Raw genomic sequence first — 24,028 nt, forward strand, 5'->3', positions numbered from 1 at the left:
CAAAACAATCAAACCGATTCCTAAGTTTCAAAGATACGTTTTGGTCTTCATTAGTTAATTCACAAATATTTAGAAAATATATTTTAATGTTAAGAAAAATTTGATGGAAATATACCTACAAACAGAATGAAATTAATAAACATTTATGAAGCATGTACTATACATCTGGCATTGTGTTATGGGCAATATAAGGTACTGATAGGTTTATGGTGTTATTAAAAAAATTCCCAAAAAAAATTCCTATTTCATCTGTTATGTAGTTGTTAGTCGAAGATAAAACAATTTTAGTAGCATATTTATGGGAAAAATTAATGGTAAAATAAAATTTTTTGTTGTTTGCAAGGATACTGGAATGATTTGCCATTTCCTTCTCCAATTCATTTTACAGATGAGGTAACTGAGGCAAACAGTTAAGTGACTTGTCAAGGGTAACACAGCTAGAAATGTATGAGACTAGTTTTGAACTCAGAATGATGAATCTTCCTAACTCTAGGCCTGGTATATCTACTGAGGCACCTTGCTGCCCTATTTCTATTATTCAGTAAAAACACAGAACACAACTTTCAGACAGATGAACATAAAATGAAACAAGAAACACAATATAAGCTTACTTTTTAAACATTTATTGGAAAATCTCTTTCACTGTGATAATTCAATTAAGGTAAAATGACATATTAGTGATGATAGTAATAATAACAAGTGATTAAAGTCGACTGTTGTGAGAGTGTTAATGGTCACTAATGGGGCCTTGAGCCGGTAACAAGTCTAGCAGGAGGTTGGAGTTGGATGTTATGAAGGATGAGCAAACTCAGCTGGGAATGAACTTGATTCAGGTTCAAAATCCAAACCCTGAAAGCTAAGTGCCCAGTGAACCTTCACTGCTAACTGCTAGGCTCCTTTAAGATGACAGGCAGCTCCCTCCCTGCTGAGGTAACTGCCTCTTATTGGATGATGGCAGACCGGCAGGAAGTGGGTGCCTGAACTTCCTGTCCCAGCAATGGAGGTTTGGTTCAACCTCAACTGCTCAGAATTCTTTCTTCTCTATCCTCCTTAGCCTTGGTGGTAAAGAAATAACCACAAGATTCTCAGGTTAAGGCTAAGGGATTTATTGAAACTGGGAAAGGAATAGGCAAGGTAAGAGGGCTTGGTGTTACTAAGATATTGCTACAGTCTCATTGGGTGATGCTGGCAAAGGTCCTAAGAAGGTCTTGGCAGGCCAAGGGCTGGCTGCCCTCGGCCAGAACTAAGCTGTCTCTGGTCAAGAGATGGATCAGATCTTGTTGAGTTGCTCTTAAAGAAGGTCCTAATATCTAGGCTATCCTAAATTCCTACCCATGATCCTCCTCCCTCAACCCTTTTCCACTCCTACCACCTGGGCCCAGGTGAAGTTGTAGATGAGTGGACAGGGTGAAGTCTGGGGAAACAGAATCCAGGGTTTGGTTTCCAGGGGCTTTTATAGTCTCAGCCCAACTGCCAGCTGACACCTGGCCCATGGCGCATGCCATCATCAACATTCCATCCAGGGAAACTGACAGCTTTGCCTAAGCTAATATTGCAATGTGAAACCCTGTATTACAAGACATAGCCCTTTCCTTTTTGTGCAAGTAGTCATTAAAAATAGTATTCTGGGGGCACCTGGGTAGCTCAGTGGAGTGAGAGTCAGGCCTAGAGACAGGAGGTCTTAGGTTCAAACCCGGCCTCAGCCACTTCCCAGCTGTGTGACCCTGGGCAAGTCACTTGACCCCCATTGCCCACCCTTACCACTCTTCCACCTATGAGACAATACACTGAAGTACAAGGGTTAAAAAAAAATAGTATTCTGTTAATTTCTTTCAGTTCTTTCTCTTTACCTAGTTTGGATATCAGAGGCAGACTATTCTCAGAGCAGTGTGGTAGTATTTTTTTTCTTTTTGCAAATTATTTATGTGATATTAGATGTGTCCTTTGAAAGTTTGATAAAATGTATAATCTGTTAAAAGGTTTTTTTTCCTTTGGTAGTTCATTTATGCCTTAATTTCCTTTTCTGAGTCAGGAATATTTGAATTCTCTCTTAATCTGTTAATCTGGATATATCTTTGTAAACACTAATACCATATCTTCTTTGAGTTTCAGAATTTCAATATTAGGCTAAGGTTTTTGCATTTATTGCTTTTCTAAAATTTAAAATGACAAATCAAATTAATTGATTTCTTCTCCCTTTTGCTGCCCAGTGTGTTCAGAGATATAAACTTTCACTTAGTGATTGCTTTGTTTGCATTGCAAGTGTTTTGATATGTTGTCTATGTCACTTTCTATAATGAAATCATTGTCTTTGACCCATCAAAATAATTTACTGTCCACTTAAATCTGAATTATTTTTCCCCCTCTCTGAGCCAGTTATGATGAGAGTAAAGTTTAAGCATTGCTCACCACTACCCTTATATTCCACTCTCTCTAATGTTTTTTCATGCCTCTTTGTTATATAATTTATCCCATTCTATTCTTTCACTCCTGTATTTGTTTTGTGGCAATATTTAAATATTGATTAGAAGATTCCCATGGTGACTCCGGAGCTGCTCTGGTTTACTCTGCTGTCTTGGCTTGGCCCTTGGAAGTCCAAATCTGAATCATTTTTAAAGGTCTTTTATTGATAATTTTTACTGTACTGTGGCCAAAGAAGTATTTAATCTATATATGCATTTCTCCATTTGTTTATAACTACAGTATGCTTGAACCATTGAAGTACTTATAAGATAAGCCATTCGGTGCTTCTATAGAAAATCTTGATATTTCAGTTTTTATAGGCTAATAGTTTTGTTTTTGCTTATCTCTTTTTAATTATATCTATGTTTTTCATTATCTTGACTTAGAACATGATTGCTACTTTTAATTTTAAAGATTTTTCTGAAGGATAAAAAATTCTGCTATAGTCCTTCATTTCAACTTTATATGAAAGCTTATTTCCAGTGTTTTTTCCCTAGCCATTGTGGGATTCTGTTTTCTAATCTGTTTTCTACCTGTCCTACATTTTTATGGCTGCTCTCTTTCCTTAGGACACCACTCTTGACGATAAGAAAGTGGGGAAAAAAGGAATCTTATCAACACTAATCTATATGAGAAGTAATCTGTACCAATTCTCTAGTCCTCTTTTCACCAAGCCCAGAAGCCAGTCACTGGTTTTTATTATTTCAATTTCTTTATAACTCCCCATTTATGATCAATCTTCTGGAATTGAAGCTTGTTTGCTTGTATTTCTTGTCTGATTTTACTCTCTTCTTAAATCTCTATTGCCTTTCTCTGACCATGACTACTTCCTCACTGAATTTAATGAATTTTTACATGAAACCTGAGTGCTTGACCCTCTTTGTCCTATTTAGATAAGTTTAATGAGAATTCCACTACTTCCTATCACCCTGTGATGAATTTAAATGATAAATTCTTTATCCTTGTTCATTTGTTCCTTAGAGCATTCTGGCAGGTCTATATGAGATATTGGATATTATATTGGTCTGAGGCTTCCTGCACAATCCTTGCATCAAGAACCCAGGCAATGAGGTGGTTTTGTATCCTGCTGTGGCTATCAGTGCAATGAGTAATACATGAGCAGATTCTAATTTCCCTTTTCAATGACCTATACTGTATGTATAGGTCATTGAACACGAAGTTTCTTTCTGGAGTCAGGACTAGAAATACTAGAGCTTTTATTGATTTGTGACCCTCCCTCCTCCAAGCATATTCTTTCTGTTCAATAGCTCTGGATCAGTTTTGAGGAGCTGTTGCTAGCAGTCCTTATATGATGCCTATACCATTATCTTAAAGGCTTCTGGACATCTTTTGGTGTAGTATAGACCTTGATAGGAGAGTTTACTAATGTGTCATTTGAAATTGTTATAAATCCTGGAAGACTAGAACTCCCAGGACCCTCTCTCTTCTACGACTTCCCCTGACAACCCCCACTTCCTTTGTGGGAGGTGTCAGGGAAAGTGTAAAAGAAAGAGTTTGGAGCCTTTTCTCTCTCTCTTGACCCTGGAAGCTCTGCTCTCTACCAAGACCCTGATATCTCCCTTGGTGCTTTTTTCCCTATCTCCTAGTTTTCCTTAGACCTTCCCATGCAGGGGCCGGGGGCTACCTTCCTTTCCCTTCCTCTACCTTCCCCTCTCCTTTCTCCCATCCATTCTATCCTCCTACCTTCATCCCTTCACCCCTTCACACTTCTGTTTCTCTTCATTTTTATGTTACTGTGAGGTATTTTAGTAATAACTCAGGTATGTATAGAAAAACTAGGTTTATCTAAAACTTTCACATTGTCATTTAATCATAAATTTGATACAATTTTTTAGAAATCAACATGGAATTATGGTAAGTGATTAAATGCCAATTTGCTTCAGCTTACTTCATTTTGCAAAAATTCATATAAAGTCTTTCACTGTTTTTCTGCGCTCTTTCAATTCTTCATTTTGTACCATATAGTAATATTTAATTATGTCCATGTACCACAATTTGTTTATCCCTTCCCCAATTGTCTGTAATAGTCACCTACACTGCTTCCCGTTTCTTATTACTATAAAAAATGCTACTATTTGGGAAACAAATAAAACTTTTTTATATTTTCAAGATATATGCCTAGTTGTTCAATATGAATTAAAAGCTATGTATATTTTGGTTATTTTTAAAAACATAATTCCATTTTTTCCCCAAAAGGGGTGGCACATTATAATTAAAAAGGAAAATAAAATGCTATTATGTTCTATAAATGGAGCTAGAAATTCATTTTGTTTTATAAATAAATTTTATGTATATCTATCAGTTCAATGATTCTTACTTCTAAAAATAACAAAATGAATAATCTCATACAGTTTTATAAATACTATGATGATCATTTCTTATATCAGGATGACATTTTTTATTCCCTTTAATTTGGTACTATTAGATTTACAACCCATCAAAATAAATAGGATAATTTATTATTTACCCATATGTTTTTTAAATTACTTTTTTAATATCCTCTGCACAGAGACATATGTATATTTCAGTATATGCACATGTGTCCCTGTAGGGGAAAACAATTCTATATGTGTTATTCCATCATTGAGTTTCTATTTTAACTTTAGGAACTTCAGTGTCTGAATCTATTACCAAATATTATTTTAGTTTTGTTGACTGACTCAAGGGGAACTGCAGCAAGTCAAATAATAAATATATTGTTTTGAAAGTCCCTCACCTCTGATATTGCAATTAAGCAAAAAAGCAAATCACATAGCTTAAAAATCTTATTCAGAACACATCAGCAGATATATAACACAGAACACTGGGAATTCTTTTATAATTAATTTTAAAGAAATCTTTGAGAGAATGTTTGTTATTTTTGGTGGAGAAAGAAGTACCTAGGGAAAAAAATACTGAATGGTGTATATTTCTTCTGAAACAATGTCTGATTTTCCATTCTACATTGCAAAGAATCAGCATTTTATCAATCAGTGAAGGAAAGTTCAGAAGAACTTGCTTATTTTCTTTCACTCATTTAGACCCACTGGATATACAAAGCAGACTCCACAATATCTTATATCCATCCCTTTCTTTCTACTCACATATTACTACTCCACTTCAGAACTTTATCAACTCTTTACTCAAGCTACTAAAACAATCCTACCCCATTTGTGATCCTGCTTCCAGTTTTTTCAATCCATCTTCCATATGGCTGCCAGAATAATCTTTCTAGAGCACATGTCTGACCATATTACTTCCTTGTTGAAGAATCTTCAATAGTTCCCTGTTTTCCCATGGATACAATGCTAATTCATTAGCTTGGTATTTCACGTTCTGCACGATTTAGCAACAGCCTGCCTGACTCATAGTAATTTCCCTGTACTCTCTTTGATGCAGTTCATGTTCCAAATGACTGGACTATTTGTTTCTTCCCTTTGTTGAATTCATCTTCCATGGTTTATTCTATGTTTTTGTATGGACTATCCCTACTTGACAGGAATATATTCTCTTGCCACTTATTCTCAGCTGAGGCCCCACTGTTTATAGAAAAACTTTTCCTGATTCTCTATTCTTTCCCTTTTCAAAAAATTTTACTTATCTGTTTACATGTTGTATCACACATGTTCATCTGGACCAGAAAGATGAGGGTTGAACAACCCACAATTTGATATAGGAATACATTAAACTTAAAAAAATAATCAGGTGGAGGAGGCAGCTAGATGGGTCAGTGGATTAAGAGCCAGGCCTAAAGATGAAAGGTACTGGGTTCAAATCTGGTTTCAGACACATCCTAGTTGTGTGACCCTATGCAAGTCGCTTAATTCTCAGTGCCTAGCCCTTACTGCTCTTCAACCTAGGAACAGATATACAGTATTGGTTCTGAGATGGACAGTGAAAGTTTTTTAAAAAAATCAGGTGGGAGCACAGAAAAAAGAGGGACATTAAGAAAAAGGTATGCATGGGAGGGATGAATCTTAAATGAAGTGAACTATATTTGGATAGTGGTACATGAATGGAGGAATACAAGGAAAGAAAAGATAACAATCTATATAATGAGTTGGCGAGAGGGAAAAAAGGGGAAGTAGTGGAACTGAATAAAATAGTTTAACATAATCCTCTCTCAACATGTGCTTTTCTTTTGTAAAGATGGGGAGTGGAGGTAAAGGGAAGGAAAAATATAAAAGGTTAGGCTTGATGGAAATATATAATTGACTATGAATCACAACTGTAAATGTAAATGTAATGAATGTGCCTGATGGATAAAATAGGGTAGCAGAATAGACTAAAAAAAGCAGGGTCCAAAAAAATTTTGGTTAAAAGAAACACAAAGCCTCAAACAGTTAAAATATGGGGCAAGATCAAAATCTAATTAATGCTTTAGTTGAACTAAAGACAAGTTGAACTAAGACAAGACAATAACAAAAATAGATTTAATTAAATGAAGTAAGTAGGAAACCTACATTATACTCAGACATCAGACAACTAGTTAATATCAAAATATTAAAAAATATACATGAAATAGACAACAAAACTATAATTATTGTAGATATCAATATACTTCTTTTAGCTCTAGACAAATATAATAAAGGGCCTCAATAGTAAATAGTAAATGTAAATATGATAGATTTATAGAAATTATGGGAATGGGAACAGAACCTAAAACAACAATAACAAATAATCAACCATCTTAGGGAATAAAAATATCAATAACAAATTCAGAACAATTAAATTCTTTACAATGATGTAATAAAAATAATCCATAAAAGGCCTTTAAAAGAAAGATCAGATATTAATTGAAGACTAAATAGCCCCATCCTAAACAATACATGGTTCTGATTAATTCAGTGACAAATCACTCCAGTGCCTAAAGAATTTATCTCTTAAGAGAGAGGTGATTCTACTCAAAAAGTAAAATAAAAAAAAACTGTTATTTTTGGTTATAGTAAATGAGAAATTTGCTTGGCTACGCATATTTTCTATGGATTTTCCTTTTTAATGCATTTTTTTTCAACTGGGGTGAGAAAGTTAATGGGAAGAAATAAGTATGTGTTAATTGCAAAAAAAATTATAATAGAAAAAATTCATGAAGAATTTAGGTTTAGACAAGGGGACTTGTGAGCTATTTAAAAAATTGTGATGATGGGGGCAGCTAGGTGATTTAGTGAACTGAGAGGCAGGCTAGAAACAGAAAGTCCTATGTTCAAATTGGGCCTCAGACATTTCCTATTTGTGTTACCCTGGGCAAGGGCACTTAATCCAACTGCTTAGCTTTTTGCACTCTTTTGCTTTGGAACCAATAAAGAAAAAATTATGATAACTAATTTTAAATAGTTGTTTTCCTTTGTAATCCTATTTTATTTGTGTATTTAAAAACATTTTTTCTGAGGTGGGTCCATAGGTATCACCAAGCTGCCAAAAATATCCATGATAAAAAAAAAAAATTAAGAGCCGCTGGTTTGGGTTAGGCCATCTTAAACACAACAGTAATTGACAAATAGAACCTAGGCATAAAAGGTTATATCATAAACAAAGAAGAGGAGCAAGGAAGCAAGTAATTGTAGGAATGTCATTTATGGGAAGGTATCATGACAAAAAAAGGAAGAAGTTGAAAAAAGATAAAATTAATTTATTAAAAAATAAAATTTCTAAAAAAGCTCTGATATCCATGATATATAAGAAATGGATTTACACACACAATAATGATATAGGATTCTTCAATATGGTCAAATGATAATACACAATTCTTAAAGAAATAAATCAATCAGTAGCCATATGGAAAAAATGCTAAAAATCATTAATTACTAGGAAATGCAAAATAAAACAACTCCGATGTTCCAATTCATACAACTGACAAAAAAGGAAAATGATTGTTGTAAGGGTTTCAGGAAGATAGGCATACTGGTAGAGTCTTGTCAGAGTAATAAATTGGTTCAGCTATTCTGGAAAGAATTTGGAATTATGTTTGCAAAGTCATTAAAATGCATATTTTTTGATGCAGGAGTATCATTAGTAGGCCAAGAACTAGAGCTTAAGGAAAAAGGAACAAGTTTCATATGTATAAAATATTCATTTAAGTTTTTTTGCTTTACCAAGAATAGGAGACAAAGGGATTAACTGAATAAATTATGGCTTATAAATATAATGGAAAATTATTGCTCTATGAAGAAATAATGAAAGGCATCTTTTCAGAGAAACTGGGAAATTTTATGATGGAGAGTAAAGTGAGTAAAACACTGAGAGCAATTTATTTATTTATTTTAACAGGCTTAAAAATGAACAACCAAAAAAAAAGTAACATAAAAATGAACACTGAAAATCTTAATAATACTTATAATTTAATAACAAATCATGATTCCAAAAAACTGAAGATGAAACATGCTACCTAATTACTTGGAAGAGGTGACAGAAGCAAAGTAAAGAATGGGCAAATTTGTGGATTTTTTTTGTTGTTTGACTAAGATTACTTACTTTGAAAAGATTAAACAACTGAAGAGATAAAAAATTTATTAACTCTAATAAAGTTATATAAATATAAAATAAAATTCTAATTAAAAAACTCTATTAAATCTAATAAAGACTTTTATAGAAATAAATCAGAAATTTCCTAACTTCTCATGTTGTGGAGACATATATTTTTTCAAACCTAAGAATTTGTTTGTACTCTTTCCTAGTGAAAGTCCCTAAGCCAAATGTCTAAACTTCAGGCATTGATTCAGGTATCAAAGGCATTGGAGCAGTAAATGAGTAAATGACCTAAGTCCTTTCCTTGAGCATTAGACATCCAAGGAAAACCCTCATTATGAATTTATCATTTCACAGGATTTCAACAATTTGGGAATATTGGGTATCCTTTGTTTTTGCCTTGTTGCCTTGTAAAAATCCAAAGGTAATAAGATTTAGATTTAGATGATTTAAGTTATCACAGAGAAGTCTCACTTTTTCAATTCTTCTGCCATCAAACGTAGTATAGTTCTTTATAATTTTAAAGGTCTGTTTTCAATCCATTCTATACCTTATTAAAGTTATAAACTAATATTCCTAAAACAGTTTTTAATGTCACTCCCTTGCTTAAAATTCTCGACAGTTCTCTACATAGATAATTAAGCATAAATCTAAGATCTTTTAAAATCTGGATCCAATCCACCTCTGAAATTTTATCCTTTACTTTTACCACACCTCCTAAACTCCAATCAAACTGAATTAATTCATTATCCTCTGAGCATGGCTCTTTAGACTGTATTGGCATAATAGCTTCTTTTTCATGCCAGAACTCCTCTCCTCTGTGATCTTATCCTTGAGCACCATTTTCTCCCATTGGTGAGTTCCTCCTCTATTTTGTAGAGACCTAGGCTAGTTAACATTCATTCTCCTGCTAACTCTACTTCTGACTCTTTGGATTTTGACACTACTGCTGTCCTGAATCAGCACCTCCCTATCTCCTTTGCCCCATGCTTTTCAGCTACTTTTTAAAGCAGTTTTTCTCTATTAGAATTGGTTTTAAGAGAGAGAGAGAGAGACAGAGAGAGACAGAGAGAGACAGAGACCTTTACCTTCCATCTAAGAAGAAATACTGTTTATTGATTCCAAGGCAGAAGAGTGGTAAGGGCTAGGCAATGGGGGTTAAGTGACTTGTGTTATATTGAATCTCTGGGAGCCAGGAGTCCACACTGTGATTGACAGGTGGATCCGTTGGATGTCGGAATGTTCCCAGAGGGGCATGCGGACAGAGGAGAGGGCAGTTGGCCAAGGGGGGTATAAAACCACCCTGGCAGCCCTGGCAGGGTTTCCTTTCTTTCCCTGAGACCTGAGATCAGTGGATCCTGGTCTTTTGTGGGATAGAGTTTGCAGGCTCAATCTTGCAAGCTCCTCCTGTTTGTTCCTGTAACATCAAAAACCTGTACCCAGACCACCATCTCTGATTCTACTGCCCCCAGATATTAGGAAATCAATCATCTTAGTTATCTAGGTTTCCCAGGGCCTGGGAGGGATCTGGGAAGTGGGCAGGAGAAGAAGAAGAGGGTGGAAAGGGGTGGATATCTCAAACTGTTTAGGCATATCATCTAGTGAAGAAGAAGATGAAACATCATATAGTAGTTTGCCTACTCTGGTGTGGCTGTGGTCAGGCTGGACCAGAGAGAAGCAACCATCCTAATTCATTTACTTGCCTACAGTTTAGGGATTCATCATTACCAAATTAATTAGGGTCTCCCAATACCTTTATCCAATCCCATTATCCTCCTTTGTTAAATACAATCAAAGTTTTAAAGTACCTTCCTGAAATGGTTATTCATAGCTTCTTTGGGAAGTAGCAGTCAGATACCAAAGAGTCCATTATATAATATCAATTAACCCCAGGTGGGTCCTGAAGGGATATCATCCATTGACCTAAAGGAGCCTGCCTGGGCACTGTTATAAAGGAGAGGTGTCATCCCATCCTCTCTCTATACTCCATCTACATACATCTAGTAGAGAGTATCATTATAACACTTGCCATGGGTCATATAGCTAGAAAGCATCTAAGGCTAGATTTTAAAAAAATCAGATGGTTTTGATTAGAATTTAAGTTATTATAGGAATTGTCTTTCTTTTTACTTAGATGTGTATTCTCAGTGCTTTAGTGTTTAACAAATGCTTGCTGAATGACAAATTGTATGGATTTCCATTTTTGTTAACTTTTTTTCTTGTGCAGAATAGTCTTCCTAAATGATTTTAATTCATATAATTCTTCTTCCTCATCAAACACATTTTCCATGAAGCTTTGCTCAACTTCTCTATTCCAGTTAACTTCTCATTCAAATTTACTTACATGACATAACAGCCAGGGATTAGGTCTAAGTCTTTGGATTCCTATTGTCTAATAAAATGCTTTACAAATATTTGGTGCTTAGTATATGTTGATTTATAATAAATAAGAGACAGATTTTTAAAAGCACCAAGATTTCATTAAAAGGGTTAAGATTTTCCCTGATATTGCAGTTCTGCTTGATTTACAAAAGAACAGAGACAGGAAGCTGTCTTAAAGAAGATTATGGAGGCAAAAACTGTAATCTCAGTAAGTGCAACCAAGGTAATGGATAAAAATTCACCAAAAGGTAGCCTTTATGGCTGTCCCTCAAGGATGACTTTTCTATACTATCATAATCAAAACAATGTGATAAAAAGATTCCTTACTTTTGTCTAAGATCCAAATGTAACTGAAATGATCTATATCTGCTTTAAAAAAGCGCGTGTGTCTGTGTGTGTGTGTGTATAGAACTTTAGCTGGTCTACATTTCAAAAAGGATCAGCAGTATGGTTTTTGCAAGGATACATATGATTTAAAGTCGACTGACTCTATTGGGGGAAAAATTAAGGATTCATTACAAGTGAAGATTGCCAATGATATAAATATATCACATAGTTTTTCTTCATCAGTAATTGGTATATATTAAGTGAAAAGTGGAAATGAAACTATAAATCTCATGTAATTATCATTCTTTTTAGCAATAGATTATTACAATAAATTTGCTGAGTAGACTTGAAGCTAATATTTTACTATTTTCTTTTTACTAACCTGTGAGACTGTCTGGACGAGGTGGAACCATCCTCTCATAAATATCATATTGTTGCTGTCCAAATTGTTCAATATCATGAATAGTTCTTTGTATTGATGATCCCAGATGCTGTGGAACTGCAGTCATTCCAGAGCGTTTCGGGGAAGATGAGCCTACCTGGGCATGGGATGGAGAAGCTACCCTAGTCTGTGCATCAGTAAGGGTTAGAGGTGAACCCACTCTAACTGCTGTTTGATATTGAGAAGCTGTTCCATTGAGGTTAGTTGTCTGCCTTGATGTGACTGAACCAACCCGTCGTACGGCTGTGGGAGAAGCAGGTCTCTGTGTGGCATATGGAGATGCTGCTCGCTGAGCAGGTAGCGTAGTAGATGAATACACATTTGAATTCAGGGGTCGGGAGTCAGTCACTGATGGAGATCCATATCCACTACCCAAAGAAGTTCTCAGTGACCCCCTTGAAGGAGAAATGCCCGTACTGATAACATAAGAAGGAGACTGTGCTCTAGATGGAACAGAACTAACTCTTCTCATGGTTCGACTGGTAATATTTACAACAGGCTGATAAGAGAAAAAAAAAGTTTAATTTCTTTACAATTTTTTTATGTTTAAAATTAAAGAAAAATGCTGAATAACATAATGAAAGTCACTATTTTAAAAATTCATAAGGTAAGCTTTTCTTCTTTAGGATCTAGTGTTAGAAATTAAATTATATTCAAAGCATTTTTTCTTTACTATTATGCTCCTTTTGTACGTAGGTAGGTAGGAAGTATTTGAGGCCATATCTGAACCCAGGACCTATCATCTCTAAGGCCTAGTTCTCAATCCATTGGATTACCTGGCCACCCTCCTCCCTCCCAAAGCTCTATTCATCTTAAGATTACAATTACAAGAAGCAGCAAACTGAAAGTAAACCCCCCAATTGGTCTTTTATTAAAACTCTAACTCTGTATAACAATAATATCATAAGTTCAAAAAGAGTCAGAACCATGTCTTATTTTGAAACAAATCTCTCTTCTGGTCTGTGTTATGTTCCTAGCCCTGGTGGAGAAAGATTAAAAAAAATTTAAATGCGCTTCTTTCACTGTTAATACTATTATGAATCTACCTAACAGTTGGCTTGCAGACCCATCTGTTATATAGTATACTGGTTTGAAATCAGAGGAAGAAGAATGAAGTAGAAGCCAAGTTATGAGTAAAGGATGTTGGATAATATATGCAAAGAAACTGAGGTCTAGCTGAGAGTAGGAAAATGTTTATTTAATATGTTACCAGACCAATGTATTCACAGCCAAATTCCCAATCTTCTACCCTGGGACCAATATCTGCCTCTCATTTTAAAATTGGCGTTATGAATATGCAGTCTTCTCTAATAAAGGAAACCCTTCATATATTTGTATTTACAAAATATATTATATAGGAAAAGAATCATTTAACATTAATGAAGATCTTTGGTTTCATTTTGGAAGTAAAGAAAGCAATTTCTATAACCAAAACAATTGTGATACTTTAGACATTATCACTTGCCAAAATAAAATGTCATTTATTTGGGATTTATCAGGGCCAAAGAGCTAGATAGTAATGGGATATTATACTTTGATATCTATTACATTTTTAATTTTGTGCCAAGTAGGAAATGGAACATCTAACAGGTATTTCTCAACACTTATATCAACTATGTTATTTTGCCTCTCTCCTTAGTTGTGGTGACTGCTAGAAATTGGAAATAAGATCCAAGGAATAAGTTGATGAAGTAATTTTTAACAAACCAAAAACCTGCAGACCTCCAAGACCAATATTATTTTTTGCTACAAAAAGATGTATCCATTGCACTGTAATATCACTTTGATACATATGTAGGTATTTGCTTATTTATATTAGAGATATTTCAGCATGTGACTTTCTATAAGGTAAATACTATTCTGAAAAGGTGGATATTTCCAAATCACCACTTGTTGTCCTAGAAGCATATATATATATGTACATATGTATCTGTGTGTGTGTGTATATATACACACACAGTGCTTACAGGGATTTATAACTAATATCTAATTGTTCATTTTTGTCCCTTCTGGGATGTTTGGCCATCTTTCAACTTATCATGGACCAAATCAATTCCTCAATTTAATGGATATACCATTACTCTGTAGATTAAAGAATTTCCCCCCACTTTCATGGTATTTAGTAGACTTAATTATAAAATTAAATTCACTTAAAAATTTAAAGGTGGAAATCAACTATACAATTCCAAAATCCTTCATAATTAAGGATACTACTAAACTAATTTTCATAATTTAACACAGAATGTCATCAAATACATTGATTTTTAAAACAAGTTTACCTGGACTAAAGTTTGTCCTTCAGCTCTTGAATTTCTCACCAGATGGTTATTACTTGAGCCTAAGAATGAATGCTGTTGTCTATTATCTGTCTTGCCCAAGTTCTGGCTGTTGTGGAAACTACCTGGTTCCTGGTATCCACTGTCAGAATAAGAATTCATTTGTGTCGAACTTCTTGAGTTTCCCAATGATCCTGTAGGATTTAAGCCAGCACAGAAAAATGATTATTACGTTTTTCTGATTTTCAAATTTTAAAAAGTAATGAAATGCAGAATTATTCTCTCCCCCGCTAAGAATATTTAGAAGATATACAACAGACCCTCACTTTCATGGAGAGATGTCTGCTCTGGTGAATAAAGAGTCCCTTGTTCTGCTTCTGTCCTGATAAGATATGTATTGGGATGGACAGTGTCAGAAGCTCGAGGTTTGCTTACTCCAGTATTTGGCACATCTATAAAAGGCAAGTTCAATCAGTTAAATCTAATGAAGTTATACAACATTCTAAAATTATGTTTAAATTATTTACCAATGGCATATTCTAATCTCTTTAGCAAACATTTACCTCGAGGCAATTAGTTTAATCTTGACTATTACTACTTAAAATGCTTTATACAGAAGTCATGTTAAGGGTTCCAGAATATTTTGTAGTAAAATATTATAAAATTTGATGTACTTAATTCAGACTAAATGCCAAAAATCAGCTACTATTGAAAAAAAATCACTTGCCATCTCCTAAGCAGTTTTGTTCCTTTACCAAAAATGTATCTCAAACCTCAGTTCCTTCAGGAACTTTCCATCAATTAGTGTAACTTGGTGATGGGCATCCTTATTTCAGGTTCTCAATCTCCTTCCAATCTTTTTTCTGGCATCCTGGATTCAAACTCTTCCTCACTAGATATGGCCAAATCTCATAATTTCTATCTCTATATCTCTCATATCTGACTTGCTCCTCACTTATCAACATAGTTGAAGCCACCATCACCTCTCACATAATTTTAAGTTTTCTAATGAGCTTTCTTGTATTGTCTCTTACTACTTCAATTCATGCATCAAAGCAATTTTCCTAACGCCAATGATCTGTAATTCTGTCATTTTCCTTTTCAATAAACTACAATGGTTTCCTGTAGCTTCTAAAATAAGATATAACTTCTTAATTTGGCTCTTAAAGCCCTTCACTGAATAGCCTCAACAAATTTCTCCAGGCTCACACCTCCACTGCCCTCTGCATATGGTGGTCTGGACAAGCAAATCTTTTCTAAGTTCCTTGCATGTGACATTTCATCTCCTATTTCTATATAGGCCTTTGCGTTGGCTGTCTCAGGTACTCAGAATATCAGACAGCAAGATCTAATCATATTATTTGGAGAACATAATAAATTCTGTTTTAGATATACTGAGCTTGAGTTTGACATATCTAATAAGACTGAAACTCAGGTGAGAAACTAGGGCTGGATATATAAATGTGGGAATCACTTGTATAGTTGGAAAATCTTGAATCCCTAAAAACTACATTACCCAAACTTCCTTTCTGTATCACCTAGAATGCGTTTCCCTTTGTCCACATTTGTGTAGTTGTTTTTGTATGAGTTCTGAAGCTGCCTCCCTCTTTCTCTTTTGCTCTGGCCAGTGGGCTGAATAGCTAGTCTCTTACTTTAGTTATTATTAATGAAACTTTATTAAATATAATATATAGTTACTGGATATTAATTTTAAAATCCACACACTTGTAGTTAAACTAAAAGAAGATGATGACTCCAAAAATATAGTATAGAAGGCGTTTTAGAACAGAGATTAGGATAAAATCTTCAGGAACACCCACACTTAGGAGGAACAAGGTGAATAATGAAAATACAGTAAAATAAAATGTTAAATAGGAAAGTAGTGTCATAAAAACCCAGAGGAAAGAGTATCCAGGGAGAGTGCACAGTCAACAGTGTAAAATATATAAGCTGAGAAGAACCATTAGAGTAAACAAACAAACAACAACAAAAAACCCAATCCAACAACTCTTACCTTCCATCTTATAATCAATGCTAAGTATTGGTTCAAAGGAAGAAAAATGGGAAGGGCTAGATAACTGGTGTTAGGTAACTTGCTCAGGGTCACATAGTGTAAAAGGGAATTCTTTGTTCTCTTTGAGTTTGAGTTTACACTTATGAAAGGCAATCCTTTATTCCCTTTGTCTATTTTGAGTTAACACTTTGGTTAACAATAACTTAAATACTACTTAGTACCTCACAGATTGTGAAGACAGAATTTATTCTCCTTTGTCTACTTTCCAATTGAATCAAGAAAAGCTTGAACATCCTACTTAGCACTAGGTTGAGGAGTTCTCCACCCTTTAAAATTAATCAGCCAGGAAATGAGAATTCACACCTCAGTCAGCCAGGAATCTGTGAACTCTTTTGATTTTCCAGAAGATGAGAAATGGTTCATACAATCACTGGCCTGGGCAGTGCTAAGCAATTTGGAAGCTGTGACTGGCTCTTGTAAAAAGAGGGACAAGAAGTCACTATAAAAGGCCCTGAATTTCTGGGGCTAGGAAAGTCAACTCCAAGAAGGAAATTGGCTTCAAGAAGGAGTTGGACTTCAAGAAGGAAGTCAGCTTAAGGAAGAAGGTTGGCTCTAGGAAGAAAGTCCCTCTCGGGAGTCACCTTCAGCTCAAATAATCATCTTGACCTGCCTCGTGGAGGGAACTTGGGTGAGTGGATAACTGGCTTTCCCTTCCTGACTTCTGGAGAGAGTTAATTCTGGTTGAAAGTCAACAAGTCTTGGTCGAGTCGAGCACAGAAGCAATATTTAGTTAGATAGGCAAATGTCTTCTCTACCCTTTTGTATTTTTCTGCTTTCACTCTCCATCTCTTTTTTGAATAAAAGCTATTAAAGTCATTTCGACTTTGTGTAAAAATACTTTGAATCAGCAACTACCATATTATTTGTAAATTTCATATATTTTCATCAACCCATTAAAATTTAATTCTTACAATAGCTAAGAAGTATGAGGCCTGATTTGAGAATAGGACCTCCCAAGCTTTTCCCTTAATCCACTGAACAATCTAGCTTCTCCCATCAGATTTTGTAATTATGAAAGCACTGGTAACGTTGGTGAGGGCAGCAACCATCAGATTATATTAAATTGCTCCATACCAAGTTCTCAAAGTAGCAAATACAGCTAAAATGCATTTTCTTAATCAAATACCTGCTAAATCTGTTATTTTCTTCTATCAAATAAATATAAGTAAATGTAATTTTAACATTACCTTCTTATTCCCAACATATATTTCATTTTCTATTGTACATTTTTAACTGGCCTCACTCAGCCTTAAATTTAACAGTAAAGCCTCTTACTAGAAATAAACAATAACATCTTTTTTGATACCCTCTCTTCTCTGGATCTGTAGCTCAGCTGTTAATAATTTTTCTACCTGCTTTCTAGCTCCTTATGAATTGCTTTTCTCAGATTATTATCCATTTTCTTTTTTTAACTATTGGTATATTCCAACTATTTATCAAAGTTTCTCTTCTCTTTTTTCTTTATATTCTTTATATTCTTTTTGAGTGACCTCATCAGCATATACAGTTCCATTGTTATCTGTAAACAAATGACTCTAAATATCTAGCTTGAATCTTTTCTGGTTTCCAAACACATACCACAAAATATTGAGCATTTCACATAAGCATCTTAAATTTAACAGTCTAAAAAAACCTACTCATCATCTTTTTCTCAAAATCTATTCTTTTCTTTCAAGCTTTCACATTCATTTCTGGTAAGGGCACCATCAACCCTTCAAATCACTCAGGTTAGTAACATCAGATTTATTCATTTTCCCTCACTCGATAAATCCAAACACTTGTTTCATGTTTTATTAATTCTATCTATACAATATTTCTTATATTTAATCCTTATAACTCACAATAGGCTTTCACCTTCATTTAGGCATTGAATCCCCATTGTCTGCCAAAATACTGCAATAGCCTCTTTCTTGGTTCCCCAGGTTTAAGTTTCTTCTGTCTGCGCAAAAGACAATTTCCTAAAGCAAAGTCTTGTCTATGTCCCTCCTCTTCTTAACAGCAATGGCTCTCTATTATCCTTAGGTTCAAACACAAACTCCTCTTAAAGGAACTGAAAGCTTTTTGCAACTTAGTTCCAGCCTATCTTTCCTTATTAATACTCTTCATGCCTTCTATAGTTTAGACAAACTGATCTTATTGAAATTTTTGATATCAACATTTCACTTCTTGTCTACACAGCTTTGCTCATGCTGTCCCCGATGCCTGGAACACATTTCTTTCTTTACCTCCTTAGGATTTTGAATTTCATTCAAAAATCAATTCAAACAACACTGCCATTAGGTCTTACCTAATTCTCTACCCTGAAACTGCATTTTGAAAATTCTGTGTTCTCTGTGTGTCTGTCTCTTTTTCTCTATCTTATCAAATAGTCCCTAACTGCAAAGATATTGCATCAGCCAGACAACACATATACATATTAAGATATAATATCAGTTATCTCTCCTGATACAATATATTTGAATTTAGGGGCTATTTCATGGTTGTATCCTCAGAGTTTAGCACAGAGCCTGATACGAACTAAGTATTTAATTAATTTGTTCGGTTGTTTCAGTCATGTTTCATGTCTGCCATTATTACAAAAATTGCAGTTACAGTCATTCTTCCGGGTTTTACTTAACTCTGCATCATTTTATGCAAGTACCTATCTATTTCTCATTCTCATCAATTCTTACTGGATAATTTAATGCATCAGATTTATCTACCACAATTTGTTTAGTCACTCACCAATTTATAGACTGTTTCCATTTCTTTGCTATCACAAAATGTGCTATTATTTTGGTGTACAAAGAGCGCAATTTTCTTCCTTTAATATCCCTTGGGTATATTTCTAGCAGTAGGACTTCTTTGTCAAAAAGTTTGGAACATTTTTTTACTTCAGAGTTTAATTCCTGTCTTTAATGGCAGGAGCAATTCACAACTCTGTCACCAGTCTATCGTTGAGCTAGTTATTCAGAAGTTCATGCAAAAATGACTATTTCCTTCTTTTGTCATATATGCTAATTTATGCATATGAGGAAAAACCTTAGCTATTTTGATTTTTATTTCTCTTATTGATTGGAACAACCTTTCAAATGGTTGTCAATAGTTTGTAGTTCTTCTTTTGAGAACTGTTTGTTTATATCCTTTGACAACTTATCTATATGTTTGTGTCTTATATCTATCCAGTTCCATATCAAGTTAAAATGATACAAAGAACCCCCTCCACACTCAAAAGTCTCTTTTCTTATCTTCCATTTTTCCTACAAAAATTCCATGCTATCTTAATTAGCAAGTTTATCTGCTGGAGTAAACTATTTGGGAGGGGAGATGCTTACTTTTGTTCATGAAATTCTCATACACAGGATGACTACATAATAATTTTTCTGTAGTTTCTGTGGTCCAGGTTGAATCTTAATTCCTGTCAGACTTAAGAGAACTAGAAAATGACCCAAATTTTTTATATGTTTTCACCTATGTATTTTCATTCTTCAATCATCCTTATACAGCAATTCCTGAGTGATTTTCTGAAGGACTTCTATCTGAATAAATGCCAAGTATCTGAGAAAGTGTTTTCTAAGGAACTGGAACTGGCTTCTATCAAAGCATAAATGCACAAAACTGGATATCTGCATAAGTCCAATTTATTTTCTCTTGACTTGAAAATATTAATGAAATAGAAGTAATGAAACAGCAACAAAATTAAGAATGTGAAGCAATACTATCATAGTAGCTCCTAACCTCTCATTAAAAGTGGAATGTTTTAGTTTAAAAAAAAATCAACATAGAAATATAATTTAAATTTTATTCTGCTACATAGATGATAGTTATATATGCAAACTTATTATCTCATTCTAAACTGACATCTTTGTAGACTAAGAACACCAGGTGGCGTATTATGCCAGAATCTGGAAAAAAAAATTTACTATGGAAACCAGATATCCATGCATGCTGCCATATTTTCTCTATGATAATGAGCAGTTACATATTAATATATATGAATATCCACCTGAGAAAAAGGATGATATATGATGAAAAATTGTGAATGTGAAAGTAAACATACACACATACTTTCCCCTACACCCATACTACTTCTATTTCTTTCTCATCCTTTCTCCCAAGGTGCTCTTATTATTGATTATTTGACAAACTACTACTCTCCCATTTTAAATCTTAAAAGAACTTATTTCTAGGAAACACGGATAAGCCATCTTAAGCAGAGCAAACAAAAGGGAAAAAATAGATAACAGTATTCTGGGAAAATGGAATTAGCTCACCATTATTTGTTCTTAAGATTTTAGGCACCAGAAATATGTCACCTCACCCAACTTAGAATTAAGTGGTGAGGGGGTAGGTCTATGACCCACATGTGCTAGTAAGTGACAAATCAAAAACAAGTAAATGCCCCCTGGGCAAGCCAAAACAAGGTTGAGGCTGCTATTTGTCCACATAGTACTGAAGTGTGGATGCAGGAAGTAATGAAAAGAACTATGTTTTAAATAAGATGGTAACTTCCTGTGAGGGGATTTTGCCCTTTGAACTTGGCCTTGGAGGAGCTCAGGTTGAGAGAGTTAAGCTAACTCCCCTTTCTTTCCCTTAGTGTTTCTGGAGGCTCTAGCCTAAAAAGAGGTCTTTCATATTACAGAAGGTATCATAGCTAGAAGCCTTTTCAATTAACCTCTATGTTTTTTCTAATTCTGTAAAAAAGTTTCTTGGTAGTTTGATAGGTATGGCACTAAATAAGTAAATTAATTTGGGTAGAATGGTCATTTTTATTATGTTATCTCATCCTACCCATGAGCAATCAATGAAGTTCATTTGGAAAAACAAAAGATCAAGAATATCAAGGGAAATAATGAAAAAAAAATGTGAAGGAAGGTAGCCTACAAGTACCAGATCTTAAACTGTACTATAAAGCAGTGGTCATCAAGACTATATGGTTCTGGCTAAGAGACAGAAGGGAGGATCAGTGGAACAGACTTGGGGTAAGTGATGTCAGAAAGACAGTCTATGATAAACTCAAAGAACCCAACTTTTGGGACAAAAATCTACTATTTTACAAAAACTGCTGAGAAAATTGGAAAAGAATATGGGAGAGATTAGGTTTAGATCAACATCTCACACACTACACCAAGAAATTCAGAATGGGTGAAAAACTTGAATATAAAGAAGGAAACTATAGGTAAATTAAGTGAACACAGAATAGTATACTTGTCAGAAATCTGGGAAAGGAAAGATTTTAAAACAAGCAAGAGTTAGAAAAAATTAAAAATGTCAAATGAATTAGTTCAATTACATTAAATTAAAAAATTTTTGTACAAACAAAAACAATGCAACCAAACTCAGAACGGAAACAATAAACTAGGAAAAAATCTTTATAACAAAAAACTCTGACAAAGGACTAATTACTCAAATATACAAGGAGTTAAATCAACTGTACAAAAAAAAAATCAAGGCATTCCATAAATGATAAATGGGCAAGGGACATGAATAGGCAGTTTTCAGGTAAAGAAATAAAAACTATGAATAAGTACATGAGAAAGTGCTCTAACTCTCTAATAATTAGAGAAATGCAAATCAAAACAACTGAGGTATCACATCACATCTAACAGATTGGCTAAAATGATAGTAGGGGAGAGAAATAAATTTGAGGGGATGTGGCTGTATAAATGGAATTAGCTCTAGCCCATTCATAGTCAAAACTCTACTTACCAGAGATGATATCATCCCCACCTCCCTCAGTGGGGAGGGGAGATGAGTTACACATACGTGATAATAAGTAACAAATCAAGAACAAGGGACTGCCCTTTGGGCAGTCCAAATCTGTGTAGAGGCTGCCATTTGTCCACTTGAATTAGAAGTGGACCCACAGGAAATGAAGAGAGATACTATCTCTTCAAGTATGCTGGTTACTTCCTGGTGAGGCAGTTCCCTCTTTGAACTTGGTGCTCTCAGCTGAGACCTCAGACTGCTTCCACTTGGAATTGTCACATAAGTTAGGCTGACTTCCTTGGCCTACCTTGGAGTTTCCAAACTCTGCCTTAAGTAGGCTTATAGCCTCTCTGATTGCTATGGTCTTATGGCTTGTAGTTTAGTTTAATTAGCCGTTTAACCTTCTCTCTCAGTCCAGGCCTCTGTAGGCCTGGACTAGTCTCTCCCTCTCTCTATTTCCAAAAACTTAGCTGACTCAGATAATAGAAGTCTTGATGGATGATAAGTAATGGGAGGCCTTTGACAAGGGAATCAGGGTATCAATGTCCAAAGAAAGATCCTTAGGAAGCCCTCGGGACTGGATCCAAGCTGGGATATCCTCCTCGGAGCTTAACCTCCTTCCTTGGAGAACCTCCGTCGGAAAGACCTCTCCTATCTTTCTTTCTCCCCCACGAAACCCCCAGAATTCCCTCTGGTTTTAATTGTCACCAACTATCAGCCACTCCTTCTCTGGCTCCTTCTGTCCTAAACCCCTTGCACAAATCCCATTCTTACACCATTCTGGATGGCAATTTGGAACTATGCCCAAAGAGAGCTAAAAGATTGCCTGCCTTTTGATCCAGCCATACCATTGCTGGGTTTGTACCCCAAATAGATCATAGGGAAAAAGACACGTGCAAAAATATTTATTGCCTCGTTCTTTATAGTTGCAAAAAAACTAGAAAACAAGGGTATGCCCCTCAATTGGGGAATGGCTGAACAAATTGTGTTATATGCTGGTGATGGAATACTATTTTGCTCAAAGGAATAATGAACTGGAGGAATTCCATGTGAACTAGAATGACCTCCAGGAATTGATGCAGAGCAAAAGGAGCAGAGCCAGAAGAACATTGTACACAGAGACTGATACACTGTGGTAAAATCGAATGTAGTGGATTTCTCTACTAGCAACAATGCAATGATCCAGGACAACTCTGAGCGATTGATGGAAAGAACATTACCCACATTCAGAGGAAGAACCACAGGAGTGGAAACACAGAAGAAAAACAACTGCTTGAACACATGGGTTGATATGGACATGATTTGAGATGTAGACTCCAAAGGACCACCCTAATGGAAATGGGCATCAGCTATGGGGCAGGGGGAGTGGGGGGTGGGGGTGGGTGGGGAGAAGAACATGAATTATGTAACCATGGGAAAAATGTTTTTTGAAAAAATAAAAAAAAATTAACTTCTGTGCCATTTTGCTCTCCTCTCCTCCCCTCTCTTCTCTTCTGTTCTCTTCTCTTCTGTTCTGTTCTGTTCTGTTCTCTTCTCTCTCATTTTCCCTACCTTCACTTTTCCTATTTGAAAATAAACTACCATAAAAGTCATCCTGACTTGGATCTTTAATTTGGAAAGCATGTAATTGGTTTCCTGGTGACCAAAACTCTTAAATATCCAGCGCAACCATAATTTTTCCACTTTTATAATTCCTAATGTTACTAAAAATATCAACATGGATCATATACATATAAAAACATTTCTACCAGATAATAATGAAAAGTAATATATTATTCCTATCAATTATTTTTATAAGGATTATTTTTTGTCTTTAAAATGCAAATGAAATATAGACTATCAAAAACAAAATCTAGGACAATACAGAACACATAAAATAATTGATCTTTTATCAAAATAACTGAAATACTA

The 24,028-nt window shown here is 34.8% G+C and overlaps 1 protein-coding gene across 2 annotated transcripts in view; it reads right to left on the minus strand.

The window, feature by feature from the left end:
• The window catches only part of PKP4 (plakophilin 4), a 263,445-nt gene that overhangs the window by 51,860 nt on the left and 187,557 nt on the right, over positions 1–24,028 (minus strand). The window contains exons 5-7 of one of the 2 annotated variants that reach the window (XM_044669853.1): positions 14,682–14,807; positions 14,359–14,549; positions 12,020–12,578 (exon numbers count right to left, since the gene is read on the minus strand). In XM_044669853.1, the coding sequence (XP_044525788.1) occupies positions 12,020–12,578; positions 14,359–14,549; positions 14,682–14,807 (876 nt within the window). Of the gene's footprint in view, positions 1–12,019; positions 12,579–14,358; positions 14,550–14,675; positions 14,808–24,028 lie in introns of both variants that reach the window. The other variant, XM_044669854.1, reaches the window with a different exon arrangement.

The sequence above is a fragment of the Gracilinanus agilis genome, chromosome 3 (genome assembly GCF_016433145.1).
Source record: "Gracilinanus agilis isolate LMUSP501 chromosome 3, AgileGrace, whole genome shotgun sequence".
In the NCBI taxonomy this organism is placed as follows: domain Eukaryota; kingdom Metazoa; phylum Chordata; class Mammalia; order Didelphimorphia; family Didelphidae; genus Gracilinanus; species Gracilinanus agilis.